The sequence below is a fragment of the Papio anubis genome, chromosome 5, assembly GCF_008728515.1.
Source record: "Papio anubis isolate 15944 chromosome 5, Panubis1.0, whole genome shotgun sequence".
NCBI lineage: Eukaryota > Metazoa > Chordata > Mammalia > Primates > Cercopithecidae > Papio > Papio anubis.
Window position 1 is genome coordinate 42,130,191 of NC_044980.1, and position 19,524 is coordinate 42,149,714.

At 42.8% G+C, this 19,524-nt stretch overlaps 1 protein-coding gene across 2 annotated transcripts in view; it reads right to left on the reverse strand.

Annotated features, from left to right (window-relative positions):
- The window catches only part of NIM1K (NIM1 serine/threonine protein kinase), a 56,800-nt gene extending 38,265 nt beyond the window's left edge, over positions 1-18,535 (reverse strand). The window contains exons 1-2 of one of the 2 annotated variants that reach the window (XM_009208363.3): positions 18,519-18,535; positions 12,854-13,852 (exon numbers count right to left, since the gene is read on the reverse strand). In XM_009208363.3, the coding sequence (XP_009206627.2) occupies positions 12,854-13,145 (292 nt within the window). In that variant the 5' untranslated portion in view covers positions 13,146-13,852; positions 18,519-18,535. Of the gene's footprint in view, positions 1-12,853; positions 13,853-16,263; positions 16,312-18,518 lie in introns of those variants that run through there. The other variant, XM_009208361.4, reaches the window with a different exon arrangement.
- Positions 18,536-19,524: the final 989 nt, after the last annotated feature.

The window sequence follows — 19,524 nt, forward strand, 5'->3', positions numbered from 1 at the left end:
CAGGCTCAGTGGCTCACACCTGTAATACCAGCACTCTGGGAGGCTGAGGCAAGAGGATCACTCAAGCCCAGGAGTTTGAGACCAGTCTGGGCAACATAGCAGGACCCCACATCTACAAAACATTTAAAAAATTAGCCAGGCATAATGGCATGCCCCTGTGGTTCCAGCTACTCCAGAGGCTGAGGTGGGAGGATCACTCGAATACAGAAAGTCAAGGTTGCAGTGAGCTGTGATTGTGCCACACATTCCAGCCTGGGTGACAAAGCAACATCTTGCCTCAAAAAAAAAAGTTTACCAAAAGACTTGTACTAGAATGTTCACATCAACATTATTCATAATAGCCCCAAACTGGAAATTAGTCACATCACCAACAGTTGAATGGATAAATTGTGGTACATTCATACAATGAATGCCAGTGTATATATGGCAATGGGCATGAAACATCTAAACTACATAAAATAGTATGGATGGTAGTCACAAACTTAAAATTGGATAATTGAAGTAAGACAAAAGAATACGTATTGGATGATTCCATTATGTAAAGTTTAAAACAGTCAAAAGCAATCTGTGGTATTAGAAGTCAGAATAGTGGTTACACATGAGGATGTAGAGAATAGAATGGAGAATGATGAGCAGGCGGGGGCAGCGCTCTGAATACCAGAAGTGTTCTCTGTCTTGATGTTGGTGGCGCTTCCATGGGTAATGAATATTACCCACGGATACTTATGAAATGAATACTTATGATTTTTATACTTTTTTGGTATTGATATATGTTAAACATAAAAAGGTTATATGTGTGTGGTTTTTTTGGTTTGCGTTTTGGTTTTAAAGACAGGGTCTTGCTATGTTTCCCAAGCTAGATTTGAACTCCTAGGCTCAAGCAATCCTCCCAGCACAGCTGCGGACTATAGGCACGTGCCACCATGCCAGGCTTTAAAAAAAAAAAAAAAAAAGTTATAAAAAAATCACAAAAAAGCCTCTCTCGACTCCACTTCCCCCTCTAGCATTAGACCTCTTTCTCTCATTCTCTTTATAGTAAAACCCCTTTAAAGAGTTGGTCAAGGCCAGGCACAGTGTCTCACGCCTGTAATTCCAGCACTTGGGGAGGCCAAGGCGGGTCAGGAGATCAAGACCACCCTTGCTAAGATGGTGAAACCCTGTCTCTGCTAAAAATACAAAAAATTAGCCAGGCGTGGTGGCACATACCTGTAGTCCCAGCTATTCAGGAGGCTGAGGCAGGAGAATCACTTGAACCCAGGAGGCGGAACTTGCAGTGAGCCGAGATCACACCACTGCAGTCCATCCAACTCTGGACAACAGGCGAGAGACTCCGTCTCAAAAAAAAGAAAAGACTTGGTCACTTTACTGTCTCCAATTCTCCCCTCATTATCTTCTCTTGAACCCAAGAGATAACGCTACTAAAAATGCCCTCCTTAGGGTCACCAATGACCTCCAAATTGATAAAATCAGTGAGCAGTTCTCAGGCTTCAATCTTCCTCTTAAAATTACCTTTTTCACTTGGTTTCTAGGACAACCCACACTTCTGACTTTTCTCCTACTTCTCGCCACTTCATTTAAGACTTCTTAGCTGTGTCCTTTTCATCTCCCTAGCCTCCTTTTCAACTCTTTATCCTCCTTTTCATCTCCCTAGCCTCCTTTTCAATGTTAGATACCTGAAGGCTTAGTCCTCAGACTTCTTCTCTACAATCACCTCCTTGGTGATTCTATACGCATAAATACTCTGCCCACTTGGGTGTTGTCTTAGTTTGGGTTCGGCCAGAGCCAGACTCTGAGGCAGAGCTTCAAGTGCAAGCAGTTTGTGAGGGAGGTGATCCTAGAAAACCCTAGTAGAAGAATGGGGAAGTGAGACAAGAAAGGCAGCCCATAGAGGGTGTTATTAAACAAGTGTCCAGTAAATTCTGCTAAGAGTTATGCCTTAATTTCATTGTTAGGAGAGTGAGAGAACTGGAGTATTTTTACATTAACTCCTACCAGTCAGTGGTTGCTGGCCACTCCACCAGGAAGTGCATTCTGTACTTCTGGGCTACCATACATGCACAGTAGGCTCCAGTGGCTAGAGAAAGCCCAGAGGCAGAGAGACAGAGAGACTAGCAGTTGAAAGTCAGTCTTGCAAGCACTGAAATGGTAAGGCCCAAGGGGACACGGAGGCACTCACAATGTCTGCTCTGTAGTGTCATAAATGTGTAATAGGCATGTCAAACATAACATGCTCAAGACTGAGCTCTTGATTTCTCCTGACCCAAACCTGCTTCTCCTACAATCTTCCCCATTGCAGTCAATGTAAACTGTTCTTGTGTTTACCTAAATGAGTATTTGACTTTTCTCTTTTAGTCTGTTAGCAAGTCTTGCTATCTTTAACCTTTTAAATACCGCCAAGCTCCAACCACTTCTCAGCATTCCACTGCTACCTTCCTAGTTCAAACCACCTTTATCTCTTGCCTGGATTAATACAATAGGCTTCTAACTGATCTCTCCTTTTCTGCCTTCTGTGTCTATTTTCAACAAAGCTGCCAGAGTGATCCTGTTAAAGCATAAGCCAGATCAAGTCACTCCCTGGTTCCCTCGGATGGCTCCTGTGAAATCCCAGGAAATCCCTGGTTCCCTTTGTGAAATCCCTGGTTCCCTCTGATGGCTCCTGCGAAATTCCAGGAAAAGCCAAACTCCTTACTTTGACAAACTTGGTCCTCCACAACCTGTTCCCTGTTACTCTCTGCCCTTTCCCCTCAGCTATTTCAAGAGTACTGCAGGCATCTCCCATCTGGGCACTCTTACGCCTGCTATGCCTTCTGCTTGATGGAGTTTCCCCATGCATAGCCATTTCCCTCATTTCTTTCAGTTTAAATATCACCTCTCAGTAAGGCTATCCTGGCCAACTTATCTAAAAACTATCATCCTCAATGCTTTCTATCTCCCCTCCTGCTCTTTCTTTTTTTTTTTTTTTTTTTTTTTGAGATGGAGTCTGGCTCTGTCACCAGGCTGGAATGCAGTTGCACGATCTTGGCTCACTGCAAACTCCCCCTACTGGGTTCAAGCGATTCTCCTGCCTCAGCCTCCCAAGTAGCTGAGACTAAAGGTGCACACCACCATGCCCAGCTAATTTTTGTATTTTTAATAGAATCGTGGTTTCACCATGTTGGCCAGGATGGTCTCCATCTCTTGATCTCGTGATCCGCCCACCTTGGCCTCCCAAAGTGCTGGGATTACAGGCGTGAGCGACCACGCCTGGCCCTCTTTTCTTTCTTATCACTTATCACTACATAATACAATAAATATTTTACACATTTATTTTTGTCTGCCTTCTCTCTCACTAGAGTGTAAGTTCCATAAGGACAGAGATTGCTGTCTATTTTGTTCACTGCTGTATCACCAGTCCCTAGAATAGTGGCTGTTGCATAGTAGGTGCTCAACAAGTATTTGTTGAATGAATAATCTCACTGAAAAACCCAGAGTATTATCATCATAGTGTGCACTCGATTTGCACCTGGCTTTTCACTTACTCTCATGTCCTGCCCATCTTCCATGTTACCACAGAGTCTTCACAATCATGATTTTTCATGGCTATGGAATCTTCTGTCCAGTGTATATGCTTTACTTGACCATTCCTATATCATTGGATCCCATAAGGTATTACTAGTTCTCAACACTATAAATAACACAACAATGAACATTTTTTTGGTTATAGTATTTCCAATATATGATTTATTTTTAGGGTGAATTCCCAAAATCACTAACCATTTTTAAAGTAAGAAAATACAATTTCAAATTGCTGTTTTAAAGAACGTATTCAAGAGGGGAGAATCACTTTTTTAAAACCAGTGAGCAGCCAGGTGCAGTGGTGCATAGCTGTCCCCCATGCTACTTAGGAAACTGAGGCAGGAGGATTGCTTGAGCCCAGAAGTTCTTGAACAGCCTGGACAACCATAGTTGAGACTTCATCTCTAGAAAAAGCAAAACAAGACAAAACCATTGGGCTATCTTTATGCAGCTCTGCTACAGACTGAGTTCGTGTTCCAGCCCTGTCCTCCAGGGAGATCATAGCATACAGCACCTACCAGAAGGTGCTGCTATGCATTGCTCCCTCGAAAATTTCTTCCTCCACCACTCCTGGCTTTTCATGAGAAGTTATACTAACTTAATCACCAAATATTTGTCGAGGGTTTATTATTTATAACACACATGGAGGAACTTTAAGGATCAATGTGATAAAACATCTGACACCAAGGAGCTTGTAACTAGGACTCCCAAGATTTTCACTACATCCCAGAGTTTGTTAAGCCGCAAATCTTTACATATCATACTTTCCCTTGGGCTCCAATAAAGCTGCTAGACCCATTCATTTCATGAATTCCATACACCTCCAGGTCAGTGCTTCCAAAAATTTACTCTCAAATCCACTTCTCCTGTAATTATTTACTGGTAAGGCACTAAAACTGGAAACTGGGAGTCATCATCAATTCTTCCTCTCCTATGTCCCCTGCTGCTCTCACCCATGCCATTGATCACAAGGTTTTCCAATATCCTAAGACATTTTTCAAATGCATCCCCTTCTCTCCGTTCTCACTGCCACTTCTCCTTAGTTGAGATGAACATCATCATCCATCTGGATCATTTGACTAACATTTTTTTCTGACTTCCTTGACTCTCCTTACTCTCCAATTCACATTCCGCACTGAAATAAAATTATATGAATCACTTGCATTGATGGCTTGCTTAAAGCTCCCCAACGACTGGGTGCAGTGGCTCACACCTGTAATCCCAGCACTTTGGGAGAGGTGGGCAGATCACGAGGTCAGGAGTTCGAGGCCAGCCTCATCAACATGGTGAAACCCCATCTCTACTAAAGATACAAAAAAAAATTTGCCAACTGTGGTGGCGTGTGCCTGTAATCTCAGCTACTCGGGAGACTGAGGCAGGAGAATTGCTTGAACCTGGGAGGCGGAGTTGCAGTGAACCGAGATCATGCCATTGCACTCCAGCCTGGGTGACAGGACAAGACTCCATCTCAAAAAAAAAAAAAAAAAAGAAAAAAAGAAAGAAAAAAAAAAAAGCTCTTCAATAGCTTTCCAATACCTAAATGAAAAATCCAGATATCCAAGAAGATTTTCCATGATCAAGCCCCAACCACCTTATCTCTTTCCCATGACTCTGTGGGTGCACCTCATGCTCTAGCTTTGCTGAATTACTTTTAAATCTCCAAATACTCCCCACACTGGTTCATGCTTCTATGTACTTTACACCCTATCTCTCTTTCTGAAGTTCTCATTCCCCCTTCTCCTGTGAAATTGCTCCTCAGACCTCGAGACCCATCGCAAGCCTTTCCTGCTCAATAGACCCTTCCTGGATTCACTGGGCACAGGTAAGCACATTCTTGCTGCCTTACTGTGGACAGTACCTATCAATTGTTTCCTGTCTACTTCCATTAAACTATATATATACATAAACAGATATATACACATAAACATATATATACATAAACACACACACATATATATATAAAGGAATGAAGGCCAGTCACGGTGTCTCACACTGTAATCCCAGTGCTTTGGGAGGCTGAGGTGGGTGAGTCACTTGAGCCCAGGAGTCCAAGGCAGCAGTAAGCTTTGATCGCATCACTGCACTCCAGCCTGGGCAACGAAGCAAAACTCTTCCTCAAAAGAAAACAAAAAAAGGAAGGAAGGAAAGAATGAATTAATAGATAAATAGATAAGTAAAGTGGGAGGAAGAAAGGGTCCTAGAAACATGAGACTAGAGTAACAGAAGGAAGAAGTCGGAAGGGCAGCAACAGAAAAAAGCACCCACATCCACTGCCACTTCTTTTGTTTGTAACAACAGATGGGACATAAAATATTCAGAAGCCAAGTGCATCATCTCTTATGAGAAATTTCTAATCAACCTAAAAGGGGGCTCATGATGACTCTCAACCTTCCCTATCAGCTTGGAGAGCACAAGGGAATTCCAAACTGTGAGCTATAAAAATAAACCCCAGTCAGCAGGGACCCATATTGGAGCCTCCGTTGTAGAGATCCAGAGTACTTGGTGATTTGTATTTCTTTTTTTTTTTTTTTTTAACTTTTTAGACTACTGTCCTGGGAGCTGCTCCTGGCATTGAAACTGTCTGCTTTCCTGGGAATCTCCTCTATTATCTTATTCAAACTGTCCTTATATTCCTAGAAAAGCTGATGACAATTCTGGGCAAATTGGTTTGGTGAGGGGCCATATATGTACAAACCGCTATTTTCCTGCCCTTTTTGCACACACTGTCCCAGAACCAGCGGGTGAGACTGTCTCTTTGAAAACAGAGCTAGTCTGTAGCAGGTTAGGTGTAAGGAGGGCATGTCAGTGAGGCCACACAAGGCACCCACTCACACCCACACAGCAGGAAAATGCCATGCTCTCTGAAACTCATGGGGACAAGTATGAAGTTAATTTTGTAATACAACAGACAAGAAGTCTTTGGAACCCGAGAAGTCAGTATATAAACACCAATTATTATTCCACCTTTTTTTTCTGTCCTTTCACATAATATCCTGTCTACAGAATTGGACACTGTTTTGCTCCCAGCTTGTAGAAACTTCTCGGCTTAGCTAGCTAATGTCTCTATGGTGGATATGTCTGTCAATTTTCTCCCTTCTCAGAGACACTTCTTTGGACCTTTGGCTCTGCTGAGACAGTAGTGGCCCACGTGACTCAAAGGGCTACAGCTCACTGACATGGGCATGCCCTTGACTCAAAGGTAGCTCCTCATCAACTGGCTAGTAATCAAGTATATATATCTCTTTAAAATTTGAACTGAAACAGAATGAAACACATGGGATGGAGATGGTCAATAACGCTGAGAGTTTATGTAGCTGTGGGACTGGCAACAACCATTTTTGGCCATATATACCTTCTGATAATTAAGTGTGGAAAACCATTTTGCAGAAAGAGGTACAAGGATGGAACAAATTCATCAAGAAAAGTAGAAATGAGAAAGCACACAGCCCCAGAGAAAGTGAAGATCGAAAGAATATCATTTTAAGACCCAGCCCTACTTCCCTGCTGTGGGTACATAGAATTCCCCTGTACTCAATACACCTCCTTCCATGTGAGTTCCTGTGAACAGGTTCTAAACCTTGGGACAGCCTCTTCTGAGTCTCCATTTCCTCATTTGTAAAACATGGGAGAACTAGATGATGTCAGTGCTTCCCAAAGTGGAACCTTTAAGACTCACGAGACTGAAATGATTTTAGGGCATGGAAACAGCCTTAAATAGCACTGAATCACAGCATTAAAACAGGATTCCCATTTCAGCTCTCCTCTAATTCTCCTAATTAAGGCAAAGAGAAAGTCTGAGATTGATTGTTAGCATGTTTTAAAAATTACTTTGTTACTTGGTAATTTTCCTTTAATATTTTTTAATTTGTTTGCATTATATTTATTTTTACCATCACCTTCTATTAATAGTAAGTGATACTGGTTTTTTGTTATTGTAATAACATTAAATACCCTTTGAAATAAGTTTAATTAAAAAGTAAAGTTATAGCAATGACAGCTACCATTTTGAGTGGTATACATGTGGTATATATGTCATGTACTTCACATACATTATTTCCAATTTCCCCAACAATTCTAAAAACCATTATCTCTATTTTACAGCTGAGGCAACTGAGGACCAAAGAGATTAATATGCCTACAGTGAGAAGCCTATAAGTTACTGAATGAGTATTCCAGATAAATTTGTCTGGTCCCCAAGTCCACGCTTTTCCTACTGTCCCATCCTGCTTCCCTTCTATTGGAATCTAACATCTGAACCCACACTTGTGCAGTAGCCTTTGCTCAGACTGTAGCTCTGTGACCCTTCTGCAGCATTGGACACTTTTTTCTAAATTACTCTCCTTGTTTGGCTTTATCCAACTTCTCTTGTAACCTTCCAAATCACATCTTCTGTCTCGATTTTTGGCCTTTCATCGCCCTATGTGTTTTATCTTTTGTCTTTCATGCTGGCTCTAGACTACTGAAAAGCAACATTAGTCCGCATGAGATTTGAATTGCAGATAGATGTACTCTATGAGTAAGGATTCAAAAGCTGCTCTTTGGGTGCTATGTGTTAAAATTTTTCAATGCATGCCCTCTGACCAAGACAGCTAACTTCTAGGAATGTATGCTGAGAGAAAACATACGTATATGCAAAGAAGTATAGAAAAGAATAATCTCTGTAGCATTATAACTAACAGCAAAACTGTAGAAATGGTCCAAAGGTTAACCAATAGTGGCTAAGTTAAAGAATTTATGCTGCAGCTATATGTGAAACAAGATGTCCTCTTTAAAAGATGAGAGTATATGGCCGGGCGCGGTGGCTCAAGCCTGTAATCCCAGCACTTTGGGAGGCCGAGACGGGCGGATCACGAGGTCAGGAGATCGAGACCATCCTGGCTAACACGGTGAAACCCCGTCTCTACTGAAAATACGAAAAACTAGCCGGGCGAGGTGGCGGGCGCCTGTAGTCCCAGCTACTCGGGAGGCTGAGGCAGGAGAATGGCGTAAACCCGGGAGGCGGAGCTTGCAGTGAGCTGAGATCCGGCCACTGCACTCCAGCCTGGGCGACAGAGCGAGACTCCGTCTCAAAAAAAAAAAAAAAAAAAAAGATGAGAGTATAGATAATAAATACACATACATGGATAATATATACACATATATACAGATATCGAAAAATATCTATATTTAATGACATTGAAAAATCATAGTGTTCATGAAGCAACAGTGAATTATTCCATTAGCATATTTAAAACTAATCCGGCCGGGTGCGGTGGCTCACCCCTGTAATCCCAACACTTTGGGAGGCCGAGGTGGGCAGATCACGAGGTCAGGAGATCGAGACCATCCTGGCTAACATGGTGAAACCTCGTCTCTGCTAAAAATACAAAAAATTAGCCAGGCGTGGTGGTGGGTGCCTCTAGTCCCAGCTCCTCAGGAGGCTGAGGTAGGAGAATGGCGTGAATCTGGGAGGCAGAGCTTGCAGTGAGCTGAGATTGCTCGTATATGCACTCCAGCAGGGGCGACAGAGCCAGACTCCATCTCAAAAAAAAAAAAAAAACACACACAAAACCAAAAACAAAAATCCATATATAAAATGTCAGCTAGGATGTAGAACTAGCTATTAAGTGTAAAAAGGTTGCTCGTCACCCTTCTCCACAGTCTCCTTCAGTGATTGCATCCATTTCCACAATCATCTTAATGCAAATCCTGTTCTGACCTCATGCTCATATCCACGACTGGAGCATGCCCAGTAGACAGCTCCTTCTGGATGTCTGTTTTCAGTCATCTTTTTCCCTCCCAAATCTGCTCTCTCCTATTCCTATTAAAGGCATCACCCTTGTTTTGGTTCACACAGTCAACTAAAGCAAGGTTATTGCCTTCTTCCATCCTTCCATCTTCAGTTCTACATCCAATCAGTTACCAACTGTGATGGTTTATTTTTTGTGTCAAATTGACTGGACCACGTAGTGCCCAGACATTTCGTTAAACATTATTATGGGTGTGTCTGTGCAGGTGTTTTCTCAGTTGAAGACCTGAATAGAACAAAAAGACTAAGTAAGGGCCCGGCACGGTGGCTCGCCTGTAATCCCAGCACTTTGGGAGGCCGAGGCGGGCAGATCACAAGGTCAGGCAATTGAGACCATCCTGGCTAACATGGTGAAACCCCGTCTCTACTAAAAATACAAAAAATTAGCCTGGCGTGGTGGCGGGCACCTGTAGTCCCAGCTTCTCGTGAGGCTGAGGCAGGAGAATGGCGTGAACCTGGGAGGCACAGCTTGCAGTGACCCAAGATCTCACTGCACTCCAGCCTGGGCTACAGAGCGAGACTCTGTCTCAAATAAATAAATAAATAAATAATAAAAAATTAGCTGGGCAAGGTGGCTCATGTCTGTAATCCCAGCTACTCAGGATGAGGCAGGAGAATCACTTGAACCTGGGAGGTGGAGGATAGGCACTCCAGCCTAAGCGAGACTTAGTCTCAAAAATAATTAATTAAACAATTAATTTAGAAAAGAAAAAGACTGAGTAAGTGGGAACTGCCTCTGCCTCACTGCCTTTACCTGGGACATTGGTCTTTTTCGGCCTTCAGACTCAAGCTGAACATGACTCTTCCTGGGTCTTGAGTCTGTTGGTTTTCAGACTCGAACTTACACCTCTGGCTCTCCTGCGCCTCCAGCTTGCTGACTATGGATCTTGGGGGCAGTCTCCATAATTGTGTGAGCCAGTTCCTTGTAAATGTCTCTCTCTCAATCTCTCTCTCTCTCTTAATCTTTCTCTCTCTCTCTCTCTCTTTTCTGTTGGTACTGTTTCTCTGGAAAACACTGACTAACACACCAATCCTCCAGATTCTTCTCTTTGGCATGGCCAGCTCCTTCCTCTTTTCTATTTTGACTGACATTCACCTAGCTCAGGATATTCTTCCCTGTGGCTGGACCATCACCATAGATTCCTGATAGCTCCCTGTCTCCTGCATCTCTTGTTTTTCAGCTTTCATTCTCATCACTATATGGTTAACCTTCCAAAAGCCCAATTCTAATCACAAAAATTTTAAAGTCTTCATTGTAAGAAAAACAATCCAAAATCCTTGGATAATGTTCAAAGTCCCCTATGATTCAGCCACAGCTGTTTTCCAGCCCTTTACCCTACTTCCCCTACTGTTAGGGTAACTGTACAATATATGTCATTTCCCTACATTAATGCATTTGCTCACATTCTCCTGTAGCTAACCCCTAACCCTCCTCTGTCCTATAGTCACTGCCTATCCCAAATCTTATCCTTCATTGAGGTGTAGCTCAAATTTGATCTTCACTTAAAGCCTTTCACTGTATTGCTAAGGTGGAAGAGTCTCTTTCCTTCCTTTAAGTTCATAGCTTTTCTCTTCTATGTTTTTCAAATTCTGGTTTGTATTATACTTACTTGTACACCTCTTCTTTTCCCTTATCCTGGAGGATGAAGGCTGTATCTATTTCATCTTTATATCCCCCAAGGCCTAATATAGTGCTTCTATTGTTCACCTAAATGAATAATAAATGAATATTCTCTCAAGTGAAATGAAATTTGAAAGTTAAACATGGCATGGAAACCTGACACAATACCTCATAATGATTTTAAAATACAAATAATACTTGGATTATCCATTTGTGGCAACTACCAAGAAAGTACTATTTTAAAAGCTGTCTGCAGTATGTGCAAGTTGCTGTAGGCAAGTATTTCTTAGTGCTACATGTTAGTTAGAATCACCTGGAGAGTTTTCAAATACTACCCATGCCCAGTCCCACTCCAGACCAATCACATCAGAAGCTCTGAGGGTGAGTTCTGGGCACTAATTCTCTTTTAAACCTTTCCAGGTAATTCTAATGTGCAGTCAGTTGAAAACTATGGTTGTAGGGCATGGCAGCTGCATTGATCTCAGTTTGTGTATTGGGATGGGCAGGAATGAACTTCCGATAAAGATACTTTAGTTGATCTTCGGTTGCACAAAGGCAAGGCAAGGCTTACTAAGCAACTGCAAAATGATGCCACTAACTAACATTTGTTGAGCACTTATTAATCCTTATGATACCCTATGAAGTAAGCACGGTTATTGGCTGCATTTTATAAGTGAGGTATCTAAGGCTCAGACAAGTACTGTAATTTACCCAGATGAGTAAGTAGAGTAGCCAAGATGTGAAGACATGAACCCAGATACACAGGCTTCAGAACAAGAGTACAGAAGATGTGAAACTCCAGTGACTTGGGAGTGTGTGGGTCAGTTTCCGGGGGGAGGTACATGTACGCACACATGTGTGTGGAGCTTTTTCTATAAAGGCCAACCAAAGGGATTGGAGGGGCATGGGATTGGGGGTTGGAGAAGAAAAGGAAGCAAAAGACAACTCTAATATAAGAAAAGAGAGGCTTTGGAGACATGGTGGCTGACTGAGTCCAAGCAGAGAAAATGTCAATCAGGGACTCTCGGGAGACGGTAGAGTCCATGGGTTTTAGGACTCAGTAAATTATGCCAAGTCATAAAGTGTTCTTTTTCCGTCTTGTAAGTCCCTTATGATAATCCCCAGACTCTGCTAAGTTGGGGAAGTGCCCACAGTGGGGTCGGAGCAGCAGAAGGGTGCTGGGCTCTCCATATGGTTTCTCCCTGAGGCCAAAGTGCTGGGCACTGCTAGTCCAGAATCTCAGAGTGTCCGGTAGCCAAGCAAATGTGGAGTGAGGAGCCAAACAATGAGAGCTAGGACAGGGTGGACTGAACAGAAAAGGTCCTGAGATCAAATCCCTTTTTCTCAAATATGACAGAAGTAGCAGCCTCTGAATGGAAGGGAAACTGGACCCCGCTCTCCAGAGACAATGCCCCTCCGGAGGGTCTCCTGTGCTGCACTGTGCCATTGTCACTGAGACACAAATATAAATGGAAACTATAAATATGGGCTTGGGAGATGAGGTGGCTTGTTTCCAAGCCATACTCCACTCCACTTCTCGAAGGCCTCACCAGAGAGGAGAGATTCTTCTCATGTTTGAGTGGATTTATATGCATGGTATGGTGGAAGGGTGTTTGGAGTCAAAAACCTCTATGATTGAACTGAAGATACATTTACCTTCTTTGGATCTCAGTTTCTCTATCTGCAAAATGGAAAAAAAATATTGACCTCACATGTTTACTGTGGAAATTAACTGAGAAGACCACAGAAGGCGGCTGGCACAGGATGTGAGCCTTGCAGGGGCTCCGCTGAGGTCACTTTACTTGCTTCTTTAGCCCTGGCCACCTAACCCTGCGCCTACACTAGGTCCCAATACTGCCAGGGATGACCCTTGGGAAGTCGGATCCTACCTTTGGTTAGGGAGTGAATCCCGAGCTTCACTTGGGAGAAGTTGCCACTTCCGATTTCCCCTCGAATTCGGTAGAAGCCTATCCGTTTCCCCAGAGTGATCTCCCTCACCACCTTCTCATCTTGGGACATGTCCTGTGTCAGTTTCTCGAAGGGCGTCAGCTGGCGGGGCTGTCCTTCCTCGCCCTCCTTGCTGCTCTCGGCCTGACAGCCACTTTCTACGCTGTTGCGCCGATCCCACCGGGCATAGTGGGGGTTCACCAGGCCACCTCCATTGGTATACACTGCAGTCATCGTCCACGGGGGCTCACGTCTCCATCTCAGCAAAGAGCCACCGATCAAGGGCAGGTTGTGCAGGAGCAGAAGAGGCTCAGAGGGTGGGAGATGCCAACTGAGGACAGCAGGTGCCCAGGGTTCAAGAGAGTTTTCCTGAGAGCTGAGCAGCCGCCCTCTCGGGTTTAGTGAGAGGAGGGCAGTGAACGTGGTAGCTGAGTCTGCCCAGCCCAGCCAGGAGCTGCTCACCTCACTCAAGTCATTTCCCACCTTCCCTCACATTGAACTTGCAAGCTCTAGCTGTACAATTAGGCACACGTTACATACCCACTGCCCTGATGGGACTCCAGGAACTTTCTGGCCAGACGTGGAGTCTGATGCTTTGTGGTAGGTGGCTGTGCCCCAGGACAAAGGCTTCTGTTTGCTATTCCCCTTGATGGCCAGAGAATCTTGCACTCTGGTGTGTAAATGCCCCTGGGAGGACCTCAAGACCCTGCTGCGGGAGCTCATCTCTGACCTTCATTTCGTGCTTCTCTTGCTGTCAAGCCGCAGGGCCCTGGAGACCTAATAATCTGAACCCCGGGAAAGAAGAAACTTGCAAATAAGCCTTCTGGTCACACAGGCAGCCAGAGAAGGATTTAATCCCTGCAATGTCACTTTAGCTGGCCTTTATTTAGATGAGCCTTCCTCTAAGCCGTGAGCTGTCTCGAAAATTTGGCTGGTTCAACCTAAGAATAAAGAGTAAGAAAATTATTAGCCTATGCTAATGTACTGTACAGGATTTATAATGAATGTGAAACTGCTTTGTAAGCATTGATCTAAAAGTACTCCACAAATTTAAGTTATGACTCATATTAGTAGTAGATGCTTGATTACACGTGATCTAGTAAGAAGAAAAGAGTATATACACATACCTCTCAACCTACATTTTAGAAAAGCCCCTAGGGTCTGTACATATTTCCAGCAAAACAATTTTTCTATTTCTTAAAGTTTAAGAAAATATGCATATTGCCTTGTGTTGCTTTAAAACCAAATTTTAAAAGTAATATGATAGCAATGATGACAAAGATTCTGGATTACTATTTGTTTTCAAAATTTCTCATATGTATTCAAATAGTAATATTTTATCTCCTTTACTACTTTCTGTTCTTGTACAACCTGTCCTATACTAGTTGCTTCCATTCTTTCTTTCTATGTCATTCTATGATAAAGGCTGATTTTTCCTCCTACATTTACTTTTTGAATTTTTTCTGAGCAGGTGTCAGTGTCTAGGCCCAGCACCTTATTTTGAAGATGTGGAAAAGGAGGGTTTACAGCATTGCTGGTGATAAGAAATGCTGTCCAGCTACGATGTCTTCTGGATTTTTTTCCTGCACTCTCCAGCAGGAAATACACTCTTCCTCTCTGAATTCCCACAGCACTTCGTGCATTTTCCAATATGTCCCATCTCAATGAAGGTGGGAACTGGTTTTGACTCATATGTATGTCTTGCTCTCCTCCTCTCTCCTTCAAAATGGAGTATAAGTTCTTACATATAAAAGTGTTTACTAAGAAAATGTGTGTTAAACTTGATTTTTGGAGTTGAGCATTCCAAACCAAAAATTTGACTGAAAATGTGAGAGACTGCCTTGGATGTATGGATTTCCAACTCTGCTCAATAATATCACATTATTACAATTAAGCATAAATAAGGCTTCCTAACTTTATACTTAAGATTAAGTAGGGGGTTGCCAAATAAACATAAATAAGGGAAGTAAAGAGGAGGTTGATGCCCAGTACTGCTCCTATTTCTGGATAGGGAGAAAGGAATCTGGAAGAAGGATGAAGAACATAGGCTTAAAAGGGACCAGGTATCAGTAACTAAGCACATCTCTAGGTTAGAGACTGATTAGGATGTTTTTTTAAAAACATTTTTAAGATAAAGGTCCCCTTAGCAGGCTGTGGTGGTATACCCCTTAGCAGGGTGTGTGCCTGTAGTCTCAGCTACACCTACAGACTGAGGTGGGAGGATGGCTTGAGCCCAGGAAGTAGAGGTTGCAGTGAGCTGACATCAAGCCACTGTACTCCAGCCTGGACGACAAAGCCGGACCCTGTCTCAAAAAAAAACAAAACAAAACAGAAAAGGTAAAGGTTCTTAATTAGAGTGAAGAAAATCTAAGTCACTGATTCTTCTTTATTTTCTTTACCAACGTCTACTTCCCAAAGTGTGGGGATTACAGGTGTGAACCACTGTACTTAGCCAAAATCACTGATTCTTAATCATCCTGAGGTCACAGACTCCTTTGAGATGCTAACAAAACCTGTGACTCTATCCCCAGGGAAAAAAAATAATCCTCACCCATACCATTTGCATCCGATGTTAAGATGACATTCTGAAACCCATCAGGTTAAGAATCTCTGTGAAGGCCAAGTGGCACTAGATTTCCCCAGATTCCTGGCAGAAGAACACCATGCAGCTTATGACAGACTAGAATGAAGTAGTAATTCTGCAAGAAACTTTAGCTGGCCGGGCGCGGTGCTCAAGCCTGTAATCCCAGCACTTTGGGAGGCCGAGACGCGATCACGAGGTCAGGAGATCGAGACCATCCTGGCTAACACAGTGAAACCCCCGCTCTCTACTAAAAAATACAAAACTTAGCCGGGCGAGGTGGCGGGCGCCTGTAGTCCCAGCTACTCGGGAGGCTGAGGCAGGAGAATGGCGTAAACCCGGGAGGCGGAGCTTGCAGTGAGCTGAGATCCGGCCACTGCACTCCAGCCTGGGTGACAGAGCGAGACTCCGTCTCAAAAAAAAAAAAAAAAAAAAAAAAGAAACTTTAGCTTAACCTAAGGCAAAAGAAAATATGGATTTTCCATAGAATGTAGTACTTGATCACTTTGTGTTCTAACAGACTCTGTGAAGAACTTACTGGCTTTGTGTCCTCATTACCATGCTGTGCTTGTCACTAATGTACTTGGACCACAACTACAAAAGCACCAGGAGGGCGCCAGGTACAGTGGCTCACACCTGTAACCCCAACACTTTGGGAGCCCAAGGCGGGTGGATCACCTGAGGTCAGGAGTTTGTGACCAGCCTGGACAACATGGAGGAACCCTATCTGTACTAAAAATACATAAATTATCCGGGCATGGTGGCACACACCTGTAATCCCAGCTACTCGGGAGGCTGAGGCAGGAGAATTGCTGGAACCCCGGAGGCAGAAGTTGCAGTGAGCTGAGATCGTGCCATTGCACTCCAGTCTGGGCAACAAGAGTGAAACTCTGTCTCAAAAACAAAAAGAAAAAGGCACCAGGTGAGCAGGAACCTGTGCTTTACTCTTCCCTCTGTCTCTGGGAGTTCTGCACAGTAGCTGATAAAAGTTTGTTGAAGAAGGAATGAACTAATTTACCAACTAACCCACCATTACACTTAGGTATGAGTTAGTAGAGGCAAATATTTTTATTTTTTAACTACTAACACTATCCCAGAATTTAATCGTCTCAGACAGCTTATTTCAGTCCCTATTTCTAAGATTTGGGCTACCCTTTACTAGCTATTAGAATTCCTGGCCCCATCTTCTTGTGGAGGTAAAAGCTTAGTCCAAAGTCCATCATCCCCCTGAGAATTGTGACACAACTGCTTAGAAATGCAAGTCTCCCCCATCCCTGTCACTTTGGAAGAATCAGCTCCCCACAGGCGCCCGGGCCTCCTGCCTCCCTCTGCATCTGCTCCCCTCCATCTCCTGCCCAGCTGCTGGTTCAGGGCTTTTTCTCTGCTTTCCTGTTCCCCAACTTTCCTGATTTGGGCTCTGTATCCTGAGCTCTATTCAGGCCCTGGGATTTACAGTAGAGTTTGAGACTTCAGGTGCCTCCCAGGAATTCCTCTCCCTCCCTTCCCAATTCAACAGAGAGGGAGGGCTCAGATACAATTGCCAAATATGATCAGTCTCTGTCTTGAATTACGTACCCTACACCTACAAATGAAACTTCTTGCAAAACGGTCTTGAACCAATTGTCTTGCCTTAGTGGTCGAGGAGACAGTTAATCTTCCATTTAGATCAGATAAAGTGTTTTTGTTACACTTTTACAGATGTTGATGTGGTTTGCATTGAGGATGAATTGCAACTTGGGACAGCTAGCAAACCAATTGGGGGAAAAGCCAAACGCCTATCTCACTCCTACTTCAAAATAAGTTCCAAATAAATCATCTAAGTAAATGTAAAATAAACAAAAAAATGAAATACTAGAAAAAAAATCAGCATTTTTTTTATGATCTCAGCGAAGGCCGTAAAAGAAAACATTGAATTTGACTACATAAAGCTGTAATTTTCTGTTTGCCCAAAAGTATCATAAACAAACAGGCAAAAATCAAATGATAACCTTATAGGGAAAGCTTTCCAACCAATATAATAAACAAATAAAAAATAAACAATTTTCTAAATAAAGAATTTTAGAAATTGATTTTTAAAATACCAATATCCAGCCAGGCGTGGTGGCTCGCACGTGTAATCCCAGCACTTTGGGAGGCTGAGGTGGGGGATCACGAAGTCAAGAGATCAAGACCACCCTGGCCAATATGGTGAAACCTCATCTCTACTAAAAATACAAAATATTATATTTTAGGCGTGGTGGTGCACACCTGTAGTCCCAGCTACTCAGGAGGCTGAGGCAGGAGAATCACTTGAACCCAGGAGGCGGAGGTGAGACAGTGCCAAATGCCGAGATAGCACAACTGCACTCGAACCTAAAGGCAGAGCGAGACTCTGTCTCAAAAAAAAGAAAAGAAAAATATCAATATCCTCCCAAAAAAGAAAAATGATAAAGAACATGAGCAGACATTTCACAGAAAATACAAATGATTCCATAATATATAAAAATATACTCAACCCTATAATTAAATACCCATAAATTACACTGAAACTAGATTTTTCACATATTAAATTTGAAAGCTGCAAAAAAATTTTGATAGTGCACTGGTGAGAGATAGAATGAGGAAACAGGAATTCTCATTCATTGTTACTGGAAGTATAAATTGGTACAATTGCTTGGAAGGAAATTTGGCTATAACTATTAATTACAAGTGTATGTGTTCTTTGCTTCAACAATTCTACTTCTAGAATTTTTCTTTGCACACATATGCAAAGATGTGTATTTCTGACATAAAGATGGATGTGAAAAAGAATGAGTTACAGTATCCAAGATATACAGTTAAGAGGTGGGAAGAGTGTGTATAAAATTATAATCAGGAGTGTAAGAAAGGGCCAGTCGCGGTGGCTCATGGCTGTAATACCAGCACTTTGGGAGGCTGAGGTGGGTGGATCATTTGAGCTCAGGAGTTTGAGACTAACCTGACCAACATGGTGAAACCCCGTTTCCACTAAAAATACAAAGAAATTAGCTGAGCATGGTGGCACACACCTGTAATCCCAGCTACTGAGGCAGGAGAACCGCTTGAGCCCAGGAGGCGGAGGTTGCAGTGAGCCAAGATCACGCCACTGCACTCCAGGCTGGGCGACAGCGACTCCATCTCAAAAAAAAAAAAAAAAAAGTGTAAGACAGCGGAGGGAATCCCTAAAAACAGGTAGAGTTATTGCATTTGGTGAAGGGACTTGTTGGACAGGGAAATGGAGTGGAAAAAAACATATACTTTTTACTGCTTACTTTTTCATATGATTTACATTTTTTTCATGTGGGTATATTTACCTTTAAAAAGAAAACAGGCTGGGTGTGGTGGCTCACACCTATAATCCCAGCACTTTGGGAGGCCGAGACGGGAGAATGGCTTGAGTCCAGGAGCTCAAGACCAGTCTGGGCAACACAGTGAGACCCCATCTCTCCAAAAAAAAAAACCAAAGAAAATTAGCTGAGTGGCACACACCTATAGTCCCAGGTACTCAAGAGGCCAAAGTGGGAGAATCACTTGAACCTGGGAAGTCAAGACTGCAGTGAGCCAAGATCACACCACTGCACTTCAGCCTAGGCAACAGAGCAAGACTCTGTCTCGAAGAAGAAAGAAAAAAAGAAAAGAAAAAGGAAGCAATTAAAAACATTTAATGTGTTGCCACCTTACATAGTTGGTGTACAATAAGTTTGCTTTACTTTTGGTTACACAGGGAAATTATCATACCTGATTATCTAATATCTAATGGATTGCTTTTAAAATAAAAAGATAATTCAGGACTTCTGGTGAAATATAAATTTAATGATCTCATTTATTTCTACTTTATTCCAAAAACCAAAAAACCTAAAAATGACAAAATAAGAGGAGGAAAGGTACAAACCCATGAGGATAAAAAGAATAAGAGAGGAGGCCAGGCACGGTGGATCACCTGTCAGGAGTTCAAGACCAGCCTGACCAACATGGTGAAACCCCGTCTCTACTAAAAATACAAAAAATTAGCCGAGCATGTGGCGCATGCTTGTA